Here is a 15,632-nt window from a genome sequence, read left to right as displayed (position 1 = left end):
TAACCGAAAGGAAGCACAGGCCACCCTGCCCAAGCCTTGTCCCTGCAATCCGCACCATTCCACACACCCCAGCCACCACGCACTTCCTGTTTGTTTTTTTTAAATAATTGGTCAGTTGTTTTTAATTGTTGAGGCAGTAATACTTGGTTCATGAAACTGCAATATACAGAGAGGTGAAATAAATAGCTTATATATATATAATATATATAATATAGCTGGTTTTAAAATACCCCCTTATCATTGGCGTACTAGGTCACGTGAGTCACGAAAGTCATAGCAGCATCCTCCTGAACTTGAGCAAGGCAGGGTCGCCGTGATTGGACGAGGCCGTCTGTCGTCGGAAGGTCGAGGCGCGGAGAACTCCCGAGGGCACGCCTTCCCTGCGCGGTGTCTCGAGATAGCTTGCAGTAGATAATAAATAAACAACTGCAAACCAGAGAGCGATTTTTGTTGGAGTCTGGGGTGGGGTGGGATGGGCTGGGGACAAGTTGTTGGGGGGAGGGAGTGCCACTTTCTCTTTCTTTGTTTTCTGGTTGTTTTTTTTTTTTTTTTTCTTTTATTTCTTTCGGAACCTTTGGGAAAAAGGACTTTGGTTTCTCAGAGTGTCGGTTTTCCTATTCAAGCCCTCCTCAAGGGGACAAGTTTCGAGTCTTCCTCGCAAGCACCGATGGGTCAATCACAGTCCCCTTGGCATGAGTCTTTTGTCATGGGGGGGAGGGGGACGTTCAAGTCAATGATAAAATCCGTAGCGTCCCTCTCCCTGAAAGTTTTGGTTCAGTCTTTGTCTTCTTTTAAACACAATGTACAAAAATAAAGCTTCTTCCTTATTTTTTTTTTCATGTAAAAATATTCCTCTGATGCAGTTCTCTGGGGTTGTGAGCATGGGCCGGCGGCGCCTAGCCAGGGTGAGTGGGGCGGATCCGCCGTGACCGCTTGGTCACTGTGGTGTACTTGAAGGGTTTCTGCGGCTCAGCCTGCCCCTTGGGGTAGCGCTTCATGAAGTGCACGTCCTGCTGGTTTTCCCGGGTCTTGGGGCCCTTCCGGGGGCGCCCCTTCTTGGTGAAGCCCACATACCAGCCCGAGTACTTGGCCGACATGAGGGCTGTGTAGTTGTTCTCCAGGACCTTCTCGATGAACACACACTCCTTGCTTGTGCCATCGGGCTGCAGGGAGAGCAGAAGAGGGGAAGAGCGTTAATGTTGGAACTGCTCCATGGGACCTGCTAAGGCCCTTCAGGATGACTGCGACAGGTGTAGCGGGCTGGGGTGGGGTGGGGACGTGGGGGGTTGGGGACAGAAAACTACCAAGAGCAAACTTCAGGGGTAAGAGGGATTCGGGCTACATCCACCCAGCAGGATCCCAGTGCAGGGGCATCAGATGTCATCTGGGAAATGGAGAAGGATGAACCCAACCAGATATCCAGGGTGACCAGCTACCCAAATGGGGATTCCCACTGCAGTGACTTAGCAGTCTTTCCACATGGGAATTTTACGAGGTAATGTTCAAGTGGGCCTAGGAGAAGGTTCCCAGAGATCTTTGCATAAGTGATTCTCCCAAAACACTCGCAGATTTAAACTTCAGTATGCAAGCTTAAAGCAGACACAGCCATTTGATCCCTAGAGGGAAAATCCAGCACAGAGAGAGAAAAGCTAAGGAAGAGTGAGAGAAACCAACTTCTGGACCCAGCCAACATCTGAAGGTTAAGTTAGCTCCCTATTACGTGGACCAATACAGTCTCGTTTGCTTTCCACCAGCGGACATGGTGTTCCATCAGCTGCAATAGGAATGAGTCCTGCCAGATTTGCACAAAGGCTGACATGAAGTCAGCTACTTGACTGCAGCTCCACTCCACATGACCCGTCCAGTATCAATTACAGCTAATGTGGGATAGGATCATTTTTAACACTTGCTGTGAAGTATGGTGGGGTTGGGACGGTGGTGGTAGTGGAGGGCTTCCAAAAAATAAAAAAGATGTTGTCTAATCAGACTGCAAGATCTGGACCCCCAGGTTCTGGGGTCTTGGGATTCCCAGCAGATGTATTCCAAGCAGGGTACCGTTGAAGACAGGTACTCTGGCCAAGGAGTACCAGAGGCTAAATGTGTGTCCTCAACCTGGTTCATTCCAGTGTCAAGCCCTCAGGCTCCTCACGATTAAACAGGAACAAGAAGGCAGGTCCTTCAGCGCCCCGGAGATGAGCCCAGCACCTGGCAAGACATGGCTGGGCTACTACAGAAGAACAGGTGGCTGTGACCAGGCTGGGCCGACATGGACCAAGGGCAGTGGGAAGTCAGAGCTTTGGGTGTCTTCCCTGGGCTTCAGTCCCATCGCTCGATGGGAGCGAGTGGGAAACACACAAAGTTGGAAGGCCTGAATTAGCAACACTTGAGTTTCCAACTGACATGTCCAAATTTAGGCCGGGCCCACTCCTCGTTCCGGATGGAAGCCCAGCCAAGTTGGAAGCCCAGCAGTCTGGCTGCATGCGGAGACTGAGGTGCGAGTTCCAGCCTTTTGTTTGAAGTGGAAAACGGGCTGGAGCTTCCAGGAACGTTCACCTTTAAGCAGAGGGCAAGCCCAGGCCCTTGAAGTCAAAGTGCTGAACTCGGCAGAAAGGAAACTCTCTGAAGGACAGACCTGCCCAGGAGACTGCGGAAGAACGCGCAGGGGGGCAGGCACGGGAGGCACGCTTGGCACTCAGGACAGTCTGCGTAGGGACAGTGGGAGGAGCTACTGTGAGTGAAGCTGCGGCAAATGTGCAAGGCAGGAAGAGAGGAGCCGAGCTCTGGGTCCCCCACGGCAAATGCTGGAAGGTTCCTGCCCAAACTGAGTCCAGGTAATTGACCTATTCTCAACAGAACAGTTGGGAAAAATTCAACCAGATTACTTCTTCAACCTAGGATTCCTGCCACTGCCTGAAGAACTGCTTTCCCTTCTCAGGGCTTAGCTCAGACACTGCCTCTTCTGAGAAGGATTCCCATATTGAAATGCACGTTGGAGACCTGACAGCTGCACTTCCAATCCAATGCATCCTGGACAGCAGAGAATGGCTCAAGTGCCTGAGCCACTGACACATGGAGGAGACCCAGACGGAGTTTGGGTATAGTGTACCTTTGGCTAATGCAGGCACTCGGAGAGTAAACCAGTAGATGGAAAATCAACATCTCTCTCTCTCTCTCTCTCTCTCTCTCTCTCGCGCGCGCGCGCGCGCGCACGCGTGCAAGCACGCTTTCTTGTAGATGAAAAGAAATACATGAATATTATTTTCAAAAGAATGTTTAGGAAAAAAATGCCTTCATTCAAGTACCAGCTTTATGGATCTCTGGGACACCATCTCCTCTTCCCACTTCCCAGCACAGCAATTTTGCACATGCCACTCATGAGCCCTGAAGCTTCCCCAAATCAGGCTAGCCTCCTAGCTGCACCCATCGCCTGAGCACAGGCCCCCAGCCAAGACAGGCTCGCTCACAGCATTTGTGGTCAGAAGGCCTGCTTCACCAGGATGGAAGCAGAGGGGTGATGCAGCACAGCAGACCAAGCAACAGACCTGTGACCACGACCCAGTGCTGGGCGCGAGCTATGGAAGACAGAGCGATCAGGGGCAGTCACGGAGCTGATGGCCGGAGAGCTCCCCCTGGCCCACTGAGGCTTCCTACACACTCATGCATTCTCATTCAGCCTGTACACATTTGCACTTCTTTCTTTGTCTTCCTTCCTTCCTTCCTTCCTTCCTTCCTTCCTTCCTTCCTTCCTTCCTTCCTCTCTTTCTCTCTCTCTCTTTCTTTCTTTCTCTCTCTCTCTCTCTCCCTTCGTTCCTTCCTTCCTTCCTTCCTTCCTCTCTTTCTTTCTCTCTCTCTCTTTCTTTCTTTCTTTCTTTCTCTCTCTCTCTCTTTCTTTCTCTTTCTTTCTTCCTTCCTTCCTTTCTTTCTTCCTTCCTTCTTTCTTTCTTTCTTTCTTTCTGTCTTTCTTTCTTTCTTTCTTTCTTTCTTTCTCATTGTCACAGTCAGAGATTTTTCTCTCCCCAAATGCTTGCAAATGCCAGAGGTGGGTCCAGATGAAGCCAGGAGTCTAGACCTCAAGCTGGATCTCCTACAGGGTGGCAGGAACCCAGCGACTTGAGCCATTGTTGCTGCCTTCTAAAGTCTTTGCTAGCACAGTAGGAAGCTGCAGGTGGCAATCTGCGCAGGGCATCCAATCCAGATACTCCACACGGGATGCGGGTATCCCAACTGCTAGGCTAAGCACCTTCCCCTATGAGTGTTTCAAACATCTCTTGCAGGTAACTGGAAGGGTCCTGCAGGGGGTAAGGAGCACAGGCCAGGGTCAAGGTGAGGTACAGCCTGTACTAATAATGCAGCTGCTTTCACACTCAGCAGCCTACTATCATCCAGGCTCCACAGCTGGTGTGCACTAAGCTCCTGTGCTCAGAGTGATGGGACTTGCAGCCACAGCCTTCTCAACTGAACCAAGAGTTCCCAGAGTCAAGCCCTGGCCACCACCCAAGTTCCAGCCATTGCAGGCATGTGGGAAAATGAACCAGCAGATGGAAGCTCTCTGTCTCAGCTTCTGTGTCTGTCTCTGTTTCTCCACTTTAAAAAAGAAATGGCTCTGTGCTGTGCAGTTATCCCATTAATGCAACTTTAAAAAAAAATCTGTGCTTGGGCCCCCCAATTCTGTATTCAGAGAGTAAACAGTCTGTCCCAGGACCCAGGCTTTAATCCTCTTTCCGGTATTCCTACCTCCAGCCTCTTTCTTCCCTTTCCTTCTATTGGCTCTGCAGTCTGCATCTTGGTATCACCGGCGACTGGGTCCAGCCTTCCCTGAAACAATGACTTCCTGGACCTTCTTGAACTATGAAAGCAAAAACCTCCCCTTCTGCTTCAGGCAATCTGAGATGCGTCTTAGTCATTCATGTGCTCGTGACCTCAACTCCAAAGGGGTACTTTTTTGTGTTGCTCTAACAAAGCCCTGGTGGCAGTCCCACAGGTAGGGACAGGTGGGAAAATTCCATCTGGGTAGAACCTTCCAGAGATGGGCGACAGTGTCCAGCACACAATGCTAGATACTCAGGCACTACTGATGGAAGCCCAGAAAGTACCACTCCCTCCCTACATGAGAGAAGAGCTCCTAGAAAGGTGGCAAGAAGAAGGATGGGGCACCTGAGCATGCAGGGTCAGATGCGATGAAGCAGAGGAAACAAGTGCATCTGGAAAAGCTCTGCCAAGGGCACCATGCACCTGTCACAGACACACGGAGGTGGCACCTCAAGTAGAGACAGCTCAAGTTCCTGCTGTGCCACTGCAAGGGACCTGGAGCCAGGGCTAAAGGCCAGGGGTTCCCACAGGTGAAGGAGCAACCTCACAGTCCAGGTCCCATTTGACAGATGAGGACACTGAGGCTCCGTGAGGTCAGGACTTAGTGACCCAGTGGGCATAATTTGGGCTGGAGGCTGAGCATCAATCCTCAGAAAACAGGAACCACATTTTTGCTTCTTTGGTGTTTCTCATGCCCTTGGGCCATAACACAGAGCTCAGATGGACATGTGTGACAAGAACTGGCCCTTGAGGTACTCCCAGTCTAGTGAAGGGGAAAGGGGTGTGGCACAGTCCTTAAGACAGAGGACAGGGAGACAGTCAGCCTAGCAGGTGGGTGCCAGAGGGCAGACAGCAGGGCTGTAGTTGCCCAAGGGGCAAGCGAAGGCTAGAGGCTACTCAGGATCCAGCCACACAGAGAGACAGAACACTGGCCATAGAGAAGGCAAGCGGGAGAAGCTCCCAAGTTCTACCCTGGGAATGTGGATAGCTGGCCAGGCCCCTGAGTGTCCCATCAAGGGATGGGATCCACCCATGGGTGTTCAAGCTGGGCTGAGGGTGGAAGGCAAGTAGAAACCCTTCTCTGTGGTTTGGAGCATGGAGAATGGAAGGCCTGGTGATAGAGCCCAAGGCTGGGACCCAGCACAGGAGCCAGGATTGCCAGAAGGTGTGAGAGCGGGACAGAGGCAGGTGTGAGGGAAGGAAGGGACCCAGAGCTGCCAGTCGGGAGGGGAATCCTGGGACCAGACCTGACTGTGGAGGAACGCAGCCCAGCAGCCTATGGCTTCCAGGGTCAGGAACCAGACAGGGGCGTGGGCCCCAAGACAGGTGGCTGTGGGGGTGCCCTCAGCATGTAGGGGTCAGCCCAGAAGAAAGGGGCCTGCAGGGATGGAGTGGGAAGGTGGAAGGGGCTAGAGGCCAGGCATAGGGGGTCGGCGGTCGTGGGAGAGCCAGGAACAGCAAGGGGCCCGGGCCAGCCTCCCCTCACCACCGCCCGCTTGCGCCAGCTGAACCGTCCCCAAAACTCATGCCGAGGGGCGGGAAACCGGAGCCGACTCCCGTGGAAGCAGTGACTCAGCGTCCCGGCCAGCCGGCGGGCGGCGGCGGCGAGCCCGGGTTGGGGCTGCTCCTGTGACCCGGGAGGGCGAACCCTCCTGGGGTCAGGATGCCGGGAACCGCGCCGCGGGGCGGGCGCGTGGGCACCGGGCGCGGGCGCCGAGCCGGAGGGAAGCGCGCCCCAAACCCCAGGCAGGTCGGGTCTGGGAGGCAGCCCGGGCGGGCAGGAGAACAAAGCGCCTGACGCGGGACCGGGCCGGGCCGGCAGCCGCAGGAAGCGGCCGTCCAGGCCTGGGGGGGCCCCGGGCGCCCCGCCCGGCCCGGGCCCCGGCCCCGACCCCGCGCCGGCCGCCGGCCCCGCCACGGCCCAGAGTGAATCACTAATTGAAACCACTCCTGGGCCCCGGACCGCGCTCTCAGGATCGCTATTATTTTGCTCTTTGAGCCACTTTGCTTGCTATGGGCAGTGCCGCTGGAACCTTTTCCTGCCAACCTGAGTTCTGAATCTCGCCTTAGCACTCGTGTGAGACCTGGGCCAGGGTGTGGCCAAGCCTCAGCTTTCCCATCTGCGAAAGGGGCTGGTAGTAGGAGGGTGGCCTTTTTTAACTTTTTTTTTTTCTTTGCTCAATGACTGGCAAAAAAAATAGGTGCTCAAAATTATCGGATGATTGTTCCCATTTACTGCTAGCAATTTATCCCTGCTTTTGGGGTGTCCTCTAAAACATTAAGGTGACAGCATCTTAGCTGTTCCACACTGCCCAGCCACCTGGGCATGAGTTGATAGATTTGAGATTTGGTTAAAAGCAAAATCATGGTTTTGGCAAGGCTGTGGCCACCTGTCCCCCCCATCCCCCAGATGTTACCCCAAACAACTGGCATTCCTACCAGTCAGAACGGGCCACAGGGGAGTGAGGAGAGTAGAAGGGGGCAGAGAGCATGACCCCAACTATAATATGACAGAGCTATAACCACTACCACCTTGCCCTTGACATCAACCCACAGGAGCCAAAGGCATGACCTTCAAGAAGAGAGGCTCACAGCAGAGTGGCAGCCCCAGAGGCCCTAACGCCACCCACCCACCCACGCCACTCCCACATACACCACCCAACACTGGGCAGTCAGATCCCTTGCCTGTGCCAGAATTCCATGGTCTTCCTGAAATGCCAGAACCGTTAGGTCAGGTGCTGACAAGGCAGAGGGCTCTGGACACTTGCCCTGCTCACTGTCCCCCCACAGTACTCCCTTGTTCGCAGATGCCAAGGGGCTGCTCCCTAGGGCTCAGCTGCTCATGAGCAGGACAGAGCTCCACACCCTCAGGAAGCTCAGGGCCCTCTGTGCTCAAGGGAATGGTGGCCCTAGCACCCCGCTGTCTGGTGGACTGCAACTACACCTACAGAGAAGGGATGAGTGGGGTGGGGTGAAGGCAAGAGATGGCAATGGGGCTCCCTGGCACTCACACTGCCTCTCCCTGCAGCTCTGTGTGTGTGTGTGTGTGTGTGTGTGTGTGTGTGTGTCTCACTCACTGACTCACTCACTCTTTTCCCTTTGGGGTTAAAAGGGCCCTGGTCACATTGTCCCAGGACCCCAGGGCTGCAGGGAGGGACCCCAAGCTTGCCAGACACTGCGACCCATCACTCACCTTCCCCACGAGCTTGCCTTTGCGGTTCATGCACAGGTAGAATTCCGTCTCCTTGCCCTTGATCCGGACTTGACTACCGAAGGTATCTGTCTCTACTAGGAGCTGGGCTTCGAAAGGCAGAGGAAAAACAACATACGTTTTTTAACCAGGGGCAATGAACAATGGCTTGGTCTATAGGCTCAATGGTGTGGTCCCTCACCCCAGCCCAGGAGGATGAGGAGATGGGGGGCAGTTTCCTTGGAGGGAGCACTGGGTCCTGGCAGCAGTGGAGATGGAGGTTCCCAGATGGCTCCCACAGGAGGAGAGTCTGCCCCTTATACCCTTTGCTGCATCAGCATCAAGGTACACAGCTGCTTAGCCCCATTTCCCAAAGCAAGACAGCCAAGACCCCCAGAGGAGGGAGAGGCCTGAAACCAAGGGACAGACAGGGACACAGGCATGCAGGCACACACACATGTATACACATGTGCGTGTACCTACATACATGTGTATGCATGTTGCGTGTGAGTGTGAGCATGTACACACCTGTACATACACACAGGCACACATACCCTGTGTTGAGGGACAACAGCTATCTCCTCCAAAAGTTCCCAGGCCACTTGCCTCAGGGCAGACACCTGACCCCCTGCTCATGCCCCCTTGCCGCCTCCATCCCAGCCACTGCAAGCTGGATTCCCCCACATTTCTCAGTCAAAGTTATCAACAAAGTTCAAGGCTGGGGAGCCCAGAAGCTCCATGCAAGACAGTTTTCCCTGGTCCAGGCCAAGAAACTCCTTGGAAGACACTCCTGTTCCAAGGAGCCACTCCCAACCCTGAGATAGGGGTGTTGACCCCAAAGCCCTGGGTGGCCAAAGAGTGACTATGGCTTGCACCTGCTGCACCCTAGTGCGGTGCTGTCACCCTAAGGAGGCCAGGCCCCTTCTTCGAACTTGGACTGTCCCTGGGCCTGTGTCCCCAGCACCACCTCTCCACTCCCACCTCCCTCCCCACCAAAGCTGCTCTCCTGAGCTGTGGCCTTCCCCCTCCCTGTGCTGGGCTCACATTCCCTCCCCTGACCGCTTTGCTTCTTTGCACCTGCCCTTCCCTCACCCACAAAAGTTTAAGGTCAGTGACAAGGGACTCGCTTCTCCATAACAAGAATCCTAGCTCCAGATGACTTAGCATGACCGTGTCCTTGGAGCCACAATGAAGGTACCTCAGTACTCCTAAAATGCTCGACCTAGGATCTTAATTATTTTGCTTTACAAATATATAGACCCCAGTGCCCTGCTGTGAAAATTACAACCATCTGGAAGGCACAATTTCCAAGAATTAATCTAACCCTCCTTGGACACCACTGCTAATTAAAACACGATCCCCACCTTTCCGAGGGAAAGGCAAAGAAGAATTTACATAAAATTTAAAGATCCAACAAGAATTCGGTAATTCTAGAAACAAGGAGAGGCGTGTTCATCTCCTTGCCTTCCCCCATCCCCAGGACACACTGAGGGTCAGGGGATGCAGGCTGGGGTACACACCCTGGACTTTCACCCCAACCCCACTACCCTTTCATTCTAATCCCTGTGATTTCCTCTGCTGGCTATGTCCCAGGCACGAGATAGCACAGCATCTCTGTGACTTCTCTCTCCATCTCATCACAGAGTTCAAGCCCCACTACACAGGTCAGGACTCTTCCCAGAGTTTCTGATGAGGCCTTCGCAATGAACAGATCTGCCTCTAAGCCTCAGTTGATGCACCTTCAAAAATGGGCATAAACCTTGATCTTCAAGACTACACAAAGTGATGTTGCAAAGAGCTTAGCTCCCTCTTCTTGGAGGTTGGGGGAAGGGAAAACTTGGCATCACGCTTTTAGTTTCCTAAAAACCACAAAACCAGGTAGTTTTCCTAATAGAAAAACACCATGGAAACATAGTTTGGGGGGGGGAGGACCTGATGTGTGCACAAGGGCATGAGGTAGAGTGGAAATCGCCTCCCAGGTCCTGCTAGTCCTGCGCTCCGACCAGAGCTTCCCCCAATGTCCTCCAGGGTGTCTGGCATCTCACATTGGGACATGCATTGGAAAATACCTTCTGATGACTCCTGAGCTGCACCTGCTTATAGTGCATGAGAGCCCAACCAAGCCAAGAGTCTTATCTGCATTTTACAGTACAGGAAACTGAGGCTCAGCAGGCCTTCCAACTGTCACAATGGCCTGCCCCTTTCCCCAGGGGGGCTCCCAAAGAGAGGTCTCTAAACACAACCCCCTACTTCCCCTATACCACTCAGGGGCCAGAATCACAGCAGGAAGCCCCCACCTCTGCAAAGGGCCCAAGCCTGGGGCAGAACTGGCCTTTGTGCATTGGTGTGTACACAGCAGACCTGATGAGCTGCACCCCACCCCCCTGCCGCTGCTGCTGAGCCTGGGGAGGGTCTGGGCCCACAGACCCGCTCCAGGGGAGCCGACAGTCTGTTCTCCCCGACTGGCCGCAGCCTGCGATGGGCCAACCCAGACTCCGCTCGGTGCATGACATCATGAGCAGGGAGCCAGGCCAGAATTATGTCAAGTCTTTGGGGAGCAATAGCATAGCAGTTCTCAGAGAGGGAGAAAAGGTGGAGGAGGAGGGGGGAGAGGGAGGGAGAAGACTCCACCCAGCCCAGGTTCACTCCAGAGCCTGCCTGGTCCTCAGCTTCTCTGGCCTGTGAAACCACTTCCCCCTTTCAGGAGCCAGAAGCCTCAGGGGCTCAGCTCCCAGTACCTGCAGGCAACTCAGCATCTCTCTCCTCTCATCAGACCTCTGACCTGCACAGTTCCGGCTCCTGCCCCAGACCACTTGCAGCAACCCAGGCACCAGCAAATGTCACTTTCAAGAACTTTCTTGAAACTTTCTCCACTCTGCTAAAAATTACTTCAAAGAAAATCTATCCTCCTTTCCCACCTCTGCAGTCCCCCTGGGTCAGCCCAGCCCCGGCCTCCTCCTCTGACACAACTTCACACATTCCTGCCTCGGGGCCTTCCCACTTGCTACTTCCCTCTGTCCAGAACTTTCTGTGGTAGCTCCCTCATGCCTAGGTTGCCACACAAATGCCACCTCCTCCAGGCCGTCTCTCATGATCGATCACACTGCACTGCCCTTCCCTATGCCCCTTTCTCAACAACAACCAAGGGCTCACCTGCTGGCTGTCTGCCTCGCACAAGGCAAAAGAGTTCCCTGGGATGAGAATTTATCTGACTGACTCACTGGGCCGATGCCCAGCCCTACTAAATGACCAGTAAGTCAGTTTTAGTGCACAAGAAATGTTTGGTTAAGACAGCACTTTGGGTGCTCTCATGCCATACTGGGATCTCCACTCCTAATTCTGGCTTCCTGGTGACAGCTCAAGTGCTTGGGCCCCTGACATCTGTATGGAGATCTGGACAGAGTTCCCAGCTCCTGCCTTCAGCCTGGCTCAACCCCAACTTGTTGCAGCTGTGTGGGGAGTGAACCAGCAGATAAGACATTTCTCTCTCTCTCTCTCTAACACACACACACACACACACACACACACACACACACACACACACACACTTGCTAGAGAAAGCCAGGGTTAAGACAGGTACCACCCTCAAAGCTTTTGACACGCCTGACCCCTGTCATCACTCATATCACCTGTCACAGTCCTGGGCTCACACCCCTCCCTGCACCCCTGGTCTCAGTTGCAGACAGCCCTAACTGGGCTGGAACTAGGTGACCACTAAGGCTTCCTGTTAGTAAGTGTCAGTGGCAACCCACACACATGCAGAGCTTACAACATGCTGGCCACCGCTCCTGCTGCCATCCATCATTCAAGCTTCCCAGTAATCCTGTGAGCTTCCGGTTCTCATTGGGATCCCACAGTCACACAGTGATGGAACTAAAGTTCAAATCCTGGCAAGCCGAGCCAAGCATCCCTACCCTGGGGAAGTACATGGATGCCAGTTACTGGGGCAGGGCATCTTCCCCTTGGCACCTTTGCAGGAAGAAGCCTGAGTGTAGACAGCCATAAAATGGGGGCCTATCCCACACCCAGCTGTACTTCTAAAAGCCAGTGTGGGCAGGGTGCCATGGAAGACACTTAAAGAGTCCATACTGAGATGGAGAAGTTCCCAGGAGTGTCCAGAGCTGGCTCCAGCCACAGGGAAGGAGGCAGGGAAAGCTGGAGATCTGGTCCAGAAGAACCAGGGGGGCAGTGAGCCCTCAATTGGCAAGCCACCCTGAGACAAGAGCCCACAGGGCCGGTCCCCCCAACCCTGCCCTGCCCTGTCCCACCAGTCCCAGCACCCAGTGCCTGCTCACGGCTGCAGGCCAGCAGCGAAGCAAGCACCAAGGGCTCACTCCCTTCTTCAGCATCGGGGCTATGGAATCTCCTGTAGTCTCTCCCTGCCCACGCCCCTAGAATGTCTGTAATAAAAGATCAAAATTACTTTAGAATTTGGCATTGTGATATAGTGGGTAAGCTGCCTCCTTTTCTGTTAGCATCCCATAAGAGAGCCGGTTCAAGTCCCAGCTGCTCCACTTCTGACCCAGCTCCCTCCCAATGCACCTGGGAAAGTAGCAGAAGATGGCTCAAGTGCTTAGGCTCCTGCACTCACATGGGAGACCTAGAAGAAGCTCCTGGCTCCTGGTCTTTGCTTTGTGCAGCCTTGGCCATTGTGGCCACCTAGGAAGTAAATCAGCAGAAAGAAGTTTCTCTCTCTCTCTCTAACTCTCTTTCAAATAAATAAATCTTTTTTTTCAAAAATCCACTATTTAAGAAGTTAGTAATAAAAACAAATATTCCCTTGACCCAAAATAACGGCCCTGCGTTTTAAGAGTCCTGACAGCATGGTCTGGCTCATCAGGTGCTCCCAGCAACCCTATGAGGGTTGGAAGAGTGATGCTATCCTAACAGATGAAAAGCGTGAGACTTCCATCTGCGTAGCTTGGTGACACAGCTTGCCAGAGAGCATGGGTCTCAAAGAGCGGAAACTATAGGCAGCCAGAGGTCTGTGGAGAGAAACATCACCAAGCCAACAGGACTCAAAGGGAGGAACCCAGGAGGACCAAGCTGGACAGAGCTTGGGGGCCAGCGATATGCTAGGCAGAGCGGGCGCCCACCTTGAGCCCTGTGCGGGCTGTGCAAGGCGGCCAGCAGGCCCCCACCATGCCAGTGCTGACAGAGCTCTCCATGCACTGGCCTCCAGGGAGGGAATGTCCTGGCCACAAAAGGCACCTGGAGGTCACAGCACATCCGTCCTGCCTCCCTCCCTTCAGAAGGTGGCCAAGGCGGGGAGAGAAAAGGAGTAGGGCGGGGGAGGGGAGATGTGGTCTCGCAGAGCCACATCTCTGCTCCCCAGTGGCCATACTTGCCTTTCTCTTAAAGTTCCCCCAAGGAGATACGCTAGCTACATAGGAAACGAGACAGGAAGAGGGGTAATCAATCGTATCGATCAGCAGCGATCTTTCATCCTCACTGGGGCTCTCACATAGCCACTTCAGCCCTGGGGTCAGTGAAGCGTGGGTGGCCCTGCTCCTCACAGGGGACAAAATTTGTGGGCTCAGCAGGCAGGCAGGCAGGCAGGCAGGCAGGCAGGCAGGGGGCCATGATATGTACACGTCTGTGCTGGCCTGCGGGTCACCCTTGTCGTCACAGCACAGTACGTGCAGGCAGGGGACAGCAAGGATCGCCTACGTACCACTGCATGCTGTGCCGAGTAACCAAGGGGAGCATGTCAGGTGTACACACGCACACGCACACACACACACACACGCACACACAGGGCCCCAGACCATTGTTGGCTCTAGCACACAGCAGCACCTCCATGCAAGACAAAGCCTCCATCTGTGAGGACAGGGTAGGCACGGAAGCAAGCCTGGCAGAGGACTGGGACACAGACTCTCTGAGAATGGGCAGAGCAGAAGCCTGCATACGCACATAGAGGGGGAACAAAGCAGGAAAGACATCCAGGAGGACAGCATCTCCTAGCACGTGAGCAGCTGAGTGACTGGGTACCACCAGGACAAAAGGCAGGACAAGGTCATAGTGTCTGGAGCTGGCAACAACGGCCCCTGTCGGCTGACCCAAGGACCGGCCTTCAATTGTAAGGGTAGTGGTGTGACATATCCTATGTTTCCACAGAATGGACCATGGGGGCGGGGAGGGGAATGACTCAGAAGGGACAGGGGTCCCCTGTGACCTCTGCCACACAAGCAGTACCCCAGTGAGGACCAGAATGAGGACATTGGGAATCCCTTTTCGCCCTTTGCACCAGACCATCAGAAACCCTGAAAAACCCCACAGTTACCCCCATAGCCATGCAACGTGGCCTCCAATGACACACATTTTACTCATGTCTAAGGAGACCTTATCCTGAACATAATAAGGTCCATGGTCAGAAGCAAGGTCACTGCCTTTCATAGAACTCCTGGTCTGAGCAGCCAAGGACGGCAACAGTTTCCCATATCAGAGCACAGATTCGGGTCCTGGCTGCTCTGCTTCTTCTCAAGCTCCCTGCTACTGTGCCTGGGAAACAGCAGAAGATGGCCAAGTGCTTGGGTTCTAGCAAATGGAAGATCTCTCTCTCTCTCTCTCTCTCTCTCTCTCTCTCTCTCTCTCCTCTTTCAAATAAATAAACAAATCTTAAAGAACCAATTACCAAGACTTGAATTTTGTCAGATTCTACCAGCATCCATAGTCTCGGCCCTGGAACCCCACCTCCCCAGCTAGCACAACGCCCCAACCTGGCCCCAAACCCTCCCCTTCTGAGTCCTGCCCTGCTTCCTGGCAGCCTGGCTTCCCACAGCCAGAAAGTAAGGATGTGGGCATCAACCTCAGGCTTAGGGGCATCAACCTTGGATGCAAAGGGTGCCTTCTGATCCTCACTCAAGCCCCAAGCTGCAGACTCCTGCCCTAGACTCTTCAGAGTCCCGCCTCCTGGCCCAGCACTGTTGGCTGGTCCTAGAGCAAGTAGGGGCAGCTGATGGAAACCTCCCCATTGGCCCCTTACCTGCCAGACACCCCAATCTAAGCTCCCCCAGATTTTTGGCTAGCTGTCACAATCTCCAGCCTGGAGCCCAGGCCTGGAACAGCTCAGCCTCATGGTTCCCATGGTGCACAGGGAGACCTTTTCGCAGAACACCAAGGTCAGGAGCCCCAGGAACACCCTGCACCTGCCACCAAAGGGCCACCCAGCTCAGCCAGGCCAAGAGGCCCTGTGCCTCGAGCCTGCCCGTCCAACAAAGACCTCATTTTCTCTAACCGCCTCTCTGAGATGCCAGACACCAGGGCTCTGCAGGGATCCTGTGCTGCCTGACGTTCTGAGACCACAGCTTATAAAAGGACACCATTCTAACTCCATGAACATTACACATCTAGGACTACACAGCTTTCAGCCAGAACCAGCCCCAAGAGAGGATGGGGGAGCTGGTCCCTGAGGTTCTCCAGGTGGCCCCTCCCCGAGGGCAAGGCAGGTCCCCCCACCGCATCTTCCTCTTGCCCCAAGTGGCCACATAAATCACCCTCCCAATAATATTTGTATTGATCATCTAGATTGGAAGCCTCAGTTGGTTCCATTGTCTCACTTCCTCTCCCAGGGCTCACAGATGGGGTCCCTTGGCCTCATCTGCGTTTCTAATGCGCCATTTAAATGGAGCAG

General features: G+C 54.1%; 1 protein-coding gene across 1 annotated transcript in view; it reads right to left on the bottom strand.

Annotated features, from left to right (window-relative positions):
- Positions 1–562: 562 nt before the first annotated feature.
- FGF18 (fibroblast growth factor 18) overlaps positions 563–15,632 on the bottom strand; it is a 33,149-nt gene continuing 18,079 nt past the window's right edge. Inside the window, exons 4-5 of the mRNA XM_040976763.1 lie at positions 8,003–8,109; positions 563–1,163 (exon numbers count right to left, since the gene is read on the bottom strand). Coding sequence (XP_040832697.1) covers positions 897–1,163; positions 8,003–8,109 — 374 coding nt within the window. The 3' untranslated portion in view covers positions 563–896. The remainder of the gene's footprint in view (positions 1,164–8,002; positions 8,110–15,632) is intronic.

This window comes from Ochotona curzoniae, unplaced genomic scaffold (genome assembly GCF_017591425.1).
Source record: "Ochotona curzoniae isolate NIBS_2020 unplaced genomic scaffold, NIBS_Ocur_1.0 contig_1, whole genome shotgun sequence".
Classification (NCBI taxonomy): domain Eukaryota; kingdom Metazoa; phylum Chordata; class Mammalia; order Lagomorpha; family Ochotonidae; genus Ochotona; species Ochotona curzoniae.
This window is presented reverse-complemented; position numbering and strand designations above follow the sequence as displayed.